General features: G+C 43.6%; 1 protein-coding gene across 1 annotated transcript in view; it reads left to right on the top strand.

Moving 5' to 3' along the window:
* Positions 1 to 3294: 3294 nt before the first annotated feature.
* The window catches only part of vps8 (VPS8 subunit of CORVET complex), a 197320-nt gene continuing 193645 nt past the window's right edge, over positions 3295 to 6969 (top strand). The window contains 1 exon segment of the mRNA XM_084321817.1: positions 3295 to 3454. Within this exon segment, the coding sequence (XP_084177943.1) occupies positions 3383 to 3454 (72 nt within the window). The 5' untranslated portion in view covers positions 3295 to 3382.

Below are 6969 nucleotides of genomic sequence, written 5' to 3'. Positions count from 1 at the left end.
CTTCCGCTGGCAATAAGCTACACGCCGCCAGGTAGTTTGCAGGCTGTTATGGTGTGTTCACGTTAGGTGGGAAGAAGCGGAAGAACCAGCTTCCGACTGGGAAAAACCATTCACGTCAGCCTCCTAGTGGTAATTCCTACTAGGTCATATGGGAGTTTTTTATAGACCCCGATATCTCCCACTTCGCGTCCCGAAATGCGGAAGTATCAACCATCATGGCAGCAAGCTTGACGGCGATGTCGGCAATACAAGATAAATACAAATCAAAATGATCACTTTGATCACATAATCAGAATAATACAATCATACTGCTGTACTCTTCATATGAAAATGAATATGAATGAATTGATGGTAAAATATTTTATTATAACAATAAGGAGCGCCAAAAATAACACTGATCTTACGATCGCCATCTTGGATGTGGGCGTTTCCTCGAGTTCAACGCGTGAATGCTTCCTAGTTGTAGCAACAAGATGTCATCTGGTTCGTCCGCTTCTTCCCACCTAACGTGAATGCACCACCCGGAAATGGGCGCAGAACTTGCTGTCCCACATGTCACATGACCTGGCCAATCAGAGCGCAAAACTCGCACGCGGAAACAAACATTTGTTGTCGAAAGTATTCACGCGTCCCCTCCGGTACTCGAGGAGGCAGCCATCGCATGTTTTCACCTGCACAGCGCGATCTCTCAGCGGCGAGGGTCTGCGTGGGAGGGACGCGTTATTTTTTTTCCTAGCCGCATTTCTCGGAGATGCTCTCTGATTGGCCGACGCCTGTTTCTACACTGGTTAAGCTTAGGCACTCTTCGAAGTTGGTTAAAGTTAGAGTTTGTCTTAGAGCATGGCGATAGAACGGCAGGTAGTTTGCAGGCTGTTCGACGCGGAAATGGGCAAAGACACAGCTCGTCACGCGATTGGGCAAACATGTCAGTGGCCAATCAGAGAGCGTCTCCGAGAAATGCGGCTAGGAAAAAAAATTACGCGGGAGGGACGCATGATTACACAAACAATCCGCATTTCTCGGAGACGCTCTCTGATTGGCACTGACTGACGCTCTCTGATTGGCCACTGACGCATTTGGCCAATCCGTGACGAGCTGTGTCTTTGCCCATTTCCTCGTCAAACAGCCTGCAAACTACCTGCCGTTCTATCGCCATGCTCTAAGACAAACTCTAACTTTTGCAGAGACGAATCGCATCGGCGATTCTAAAGAGACAATGCATGCGTGTGTGTTCCGGTGTGTGTGCTAAAAAAACTAACCGCTGTGTGTACCGCTAAAACATTGAGTGTCGTTGCATGCCGAATAAAGACCTCTGCAACAGGTCCTGCATTATTATTATTATTAAACTACCTGGTGTTCTATCGCCCTGCTCTAAGACAAACTCTAACCTTAACCAACTTCGAAAGAGTGCATAAGCTTAACCGTCGAAAGAACTTGCCGTCACGCTCTAAGACAAACTCTAACCTTAACCAACTTCGAAGAGTGCCTAAGCCTAACCAGTGTAGAAACAGGCGTCGGCCAATCAGAGAGCGGCTCCGAGAAATGCGGCTTGTTTGTGTAATCACGCGGGAAGGACACGCCGCCCTCATCGCTTCCTGATTCTACTGCGCAGGCGCACCAACCGACCTGTAGGAGTCGCTGTCCACAACGTCCGATCCCCAGCCACCAGCTTCCTGTGGACCTATCTCAAACCCTGCCCTCTTTTCTTGATCCTCCAATCACAACTGTCGCTTACCTATCTCAAACCCTGCCCTCTTTTCTTGATCCTCCAATCACAACTGTCGCTTACCTTAAGCGACAGTTGTGATTGGAGGATCAAGAAAAGAGGGCAGGGTTTGAGATAGGTCTATTTGAACGACCAGCCAAGCTGGTAGCAACGCAGAGAGCTGGGCTCGAACCCAGCATATCCTGCGTTGGTGGCGAGCGCCTTGCCCACTGCGCCACCTAGCCACCCCTCCACAGCACTTTTATAAAGACAAAAACAGATAACTGACACAGCAATTTGTCAAACCATCATCCATAAGTAGTATGCACATATTTATACGCTAAAGGCGCTCCCATAGTCCAGCAGACTGTACACAGAGCAGACTCCGCGGAGGTCCGCGCGGCTCTTTGAGCTTTGATCTCAGCGGACAGCAGACCCACAGGTGCGAAGCTACTATTTTCTGACGTGCGGACATCCGCGCCGCTGACTTGGTGTCACACAAAACGCTGCTCGGCGTTTTGGTTGACATCGAACTGCATTTAATGTGACGCCGATCTGCATTTTACTCTGACCACTCGCTCCGTGCCAAGAGAGATGTTTGAATGGCTTTTCTAAATGAAGTGTGTAAAATTGCCAGTTTTATTTTGAAATATTGGAAACGGAGATAACATAGAATGTTATCTCCGTTTCCAATATTTTGAAATAAAACTGGTTCTTTTATTTCATGCAATGCGTGTTTGTCATTTCAGCACCAGCGCTGTCCACCTCAAGCCTATACGGTACATTGCATCTCGCTGCCTATATACCTGTTATTCAAGTGCGTAAAACTGCCCGTTTTATTATCGAAATATTGGAAACGGAGATAACATACTCTTTATTTTGACATCGGATGACGACGACATGACAGAAGTTGAACAGCGTTGTGACAATTGTGTAAACTGGCGCGTGACATGTAGGAAATTGGTCCGCGGAGGTCCGCTCGACTATGAAGGCTCAAAGAGTCCAGTGGACCTCCGCGGAGTCTGCTCTGTGTACAGTCTGCTCGACTATGGGAGGGCCTTAAGTGTTTGCTTATCCACACAGTCCACATCATTTTCTTTTGACCACTGGTATTTTGAGCTAATAGAAGAGAGCAGGGGGAGGTACGGCTAACCGTAGCTACAACCGCTTATATGTTTGTGTATAACAATATCTATCAATTTAACTATTTTTGCAGTAAAATGTTTTTTTATACAAGAATCCATTTCATATGGGAGACTTTAGAGATGAGGAAAACAATGTTGTGTTTTGTTCTACCTCCGGTAGGGTATCTCAAAAAACTAAAGCCCTTTTTGACAGTTTGTCACAGCAGGACTAACTTACATCAAGGGCTCGCGGCTCGCGCTCTCTTTCCAACCCCTCCCTCCTCCCCCGCATGACCTCCATGTAACGCGGAAGTGCACGACCTCCATGTAACGCGGAAGTGCAATGGCAAAAAAAAACGAACCGCGACGCGATTGACGTATCACGTGACGTATCACGTGACACTGTCCACCCTCTTCCGCTGCCAAAACACGGAACCCTCTGAAACAGAGGAGCCAGCAGGGTGGAGAACGATGTCACACTCACACAGGCTATAATATAACAACATTATTTCACATTAATATTAAGATATTTATCTGTCAATAATATTGAACCATGTCGGAGTCTCCCGACGCGCGCAGCCTCGTCTCCGCGTCTTCGCAGCTCAACTTAATGGAGATCGATGCGGTGAGTCTGTCTGTCTGTCTGTCTGCTGACTTGAAGTGTCGGTTATTTACAAGATGATTGATAATAATACTGTTGGTTGTTGTTGTTGTTGTTATCATAGGAGGGTGAGTTAGACAGCTAGTTCAGGTCTTGTTGTTAACTAGCAGTCGGTGATGAAAGTGAGATGCAAACAAGCCGTCCCTGGGTTTAGAAGGTGAAGTTATTCATCTTGGCCCTGAACTGTTAAGACCCTTGTAGACAGGTGTCTGTCATCTGATTGATTGATTGATTACTTTATGAACAGATTGCAGAATGGGTACAATAATACAGTACAGCTCAATACACACAATTGTTAAGGGGATGCAGACCAGAGAAAGACTTTCGTCTTGTTTACATCAGGGTCCATCCATTTTCAATTCATCATAACATACATGACATACAGATAGACAGTACTGTTACATCTAGACATTTATGACATACCAGATCTACAAATATACATGGTATATATGGGTTTAGAAGGTGAAGTTATTCATCTTGGCCCTGTGCTGTAAGACCCTTGTAGACAGGTGTCTGTCATCTGACTGGACAAGACATTATTAGCCTTGTTGTATCAGTTTAGGAAGTCTATTAACACTGGAAGGTTGAATGACAAGTACTGTATGGCGAAGCTGCAGGCGGCCTATCAAAGTAGCACAGCTAGACATTTAACGGTACTATATACCTGTATGTCATGTATGTCCCTATGCCATAAATGTCATGATGTATGTTGTGTATGTCATAAATGTCACTATGAATTGAAAATGGGGGACCCTGATGTAAACAAGACGAAAGTCTTTCTCTGGTCTGCATCCCCTTAACAATTGTGTGTATTGAGCCGTACTGTGTATTGTACCCATTCTGCAATCTGTTAAATAAAGTTTTCATTCATTCATTCAGAATGCCGCAAATAGAGTTGTGGCTGCTGTCATTTCGTTGTGTCCACACAGCAGGCCATCGCCACTAGAGTTGTTCCGATACCAGTATCGGAAATGCCGCCGATACTGCCTAAAATGCTGGTATCTGTATCGGCGAGTACCCTCTAATTCTGCGCTCCGATACCATATGGTAGGGCTGGGCGATATGACGATATTATATAAATATCGGGTACAGTTCATTAACGATACACTTTTTAAACGTATCGTGGATATCGTGATGTTTTGCCCAAGAGGCTTGTGTAAGTTGTGTTGCGTCAATCTGGTCCACACGTTGACACTTGAACAGCGCCGCCCCACACACACACTACTGCATCAAAAGTTACTACTTATGATAACAAAGGCATTCGTTTTGTGGCATTGACGTTATATAGTTACACTTTCAATAACATCAGCGTATTTACATAGCAACGACCGAGGTCGACCTAGATATAGCAAGCATTAGCCGTTCATATCTCAGCCCGTGCTGACTCCGTTGTGCCCATTCTGCGGTCTGTTAATAACGTTTTCAATCAGACAGATGTATGGAAATGCTTTTATTATAACATCCGTTGCAGTAAAATCATTATGCCTCCAGTCGTTTAGTCATTCTGCAGAGCTAAAAGGTAAAAGTCGGCCGCGGCGAGCTACCGCTGCCATTGTTGTTTTCATTGAGCTCTCCAATAGCGGAAGTAAAAAATTAATACGCGCTTGCCGATTGGTGCTAAGAACAGCAGGGCGGGTGCAAGCGATGTGACGTAATTGGCAGACGCGACTGTCAATCAAAATGATTCTGTTTGCCGACTGAATGAATATAAACGTTATTAACAGATTGCAGCATAGGTACAATACAGTACAGCTCAATACAACAACAGTCAACAGTGGACTGGAGGATGCAGACCAGAGAAAGACTTTCGTCTTGTTTACATCAGGGTCCCCCATTTTCAATTCATCATATTTCGTATCTAAATCATATAATATCTCATTGCTAAATATATGCAATATATAATCTAATAATCCAATAATCTAAATCTAATATATAATATAAAAATGCTAAATGCATGGGTATTTTATTTTGTCTTTAATGTTAGCTTGCAAACTCAAATACTGTCTTGGTAAGCCTCATAATGAATTGTTTGGGGGAAAAAAAGAAAAACATCGTGATGCGTATCGTGTATCGCCGAAAGGTCAGAAAATATCGTGATATCATATTTAGGCCATATCGCCCAGCCCTACCATATGGCGTAATTTATCAACAACACTGCGGTCTGCTGAGTGAGCATTATAAAACAAACGTGTTTTTAACCAACCGTGAATGAAAGTGTCAATGCTGTTTGTCATTTTAACAGCAGATACTTTCTTAAATGCCATCCTCCCGACAGAGTGGTGTTGACGGGGAGCTCTGATGGGTTCGCTTGGTGGTGTTATTAGCATTGAACAGCTAACCGAAAGCTAGCGTTAACTAACGTTAACGTTTTAGCTTTAACGTTACCTTGGCTACAGTTGGGGCTATTCATAATCCAGCAATAATGGCTGCAGACCTGCAAGCAAAGTACAGCAAGTTGGCAAAGGAGTATTCATTTCACATTTTCACCTGAGTAACGTTAGTCTTTCCATCTACCGGTAGCTCATGCTAGCTAACCTAGCTCACGTTAACGTCGTCACTGATCGACCACCTCGCGTACACAATTAATGACATGTTGCGGACAGCCATATCTGTGACAATGTTTAGCTTTTAGTGCCAAATGATAAGATTCTGAGGCGGAGTCGCAAAAGAGAATGTTGAATATTTATTGTGCAAAAATCACAACACAGCCTTTGCTACAAAAACGGAGCCTTGTGGAAGCAAGTGCAGCAACGAATAATGTCCGTGTGGAACTAATGTGCCAACAACCTTTCCGTGGGTGAACTCATTGAGATAGTTTTCAATTACTGATACTAATCTATACAATCACCTGTTGTTGAATAAATACCATTACTTTATAGTTATTACTAAAAAAAACAGTATATATATAAAACAGTAGCTGTATAAAAAAAATTAAAAAGTTTTATAATTTATATAATATTTTTTTTTAATGTATGCACTGGTATCGGATCAGTATCGGTATCGGATCGGAATCGGATCGGGAAGGAAAAAATGGTATCGGAACATCTCTAATCGCCACTCCTGTTTATGGCAATGTGCCATGTTGGTAGAAAATGCATACAATATATACCATGAAATAACTCCGACTACTGCACCACCACTACAGGCTAGCCAGCTCAGGTTTGGTAAAAACCAGTTTACAAAATAGTTTTTGAGTGTGTAGTGGTGGTAGCTGCATGATGCTGAAGCCTTTGAGTGGAATGTTTGCGTAGTTATCTCTTTCTTCCAACATGGCTTCCTGTAGCCATTGGTAACTACTTTCAAAATAAAATGCCTAATTTCTGTGCAGCGGTAGAGTAGGGTGAAACACTGGAAAAGCACAATATTACAGTTCCACTGCCAAACTATATAACACTTAAAATAAGAATTGTATATCTCATAGCAATCCTTGTTTTGCACATAGCAGCAGCCATTGTTTCTTCCAGCATGGTGGACACATT

This window comes from Notolepis coatsorum (assembly GCF_963971535.1).
Source record: "Notolepis coatsorum genome assembly, chromosome: 9".
NCBI classification, from domain to species: Eukaryota; Metazoa; Chordata; class Actinopteri; order Aulopiformes; family Paralepididae; genus Notolepis; species Notolepis coatsorum.
This window is presented reverse-complemented; position numbering and strand designations above follow the sequence as displayed.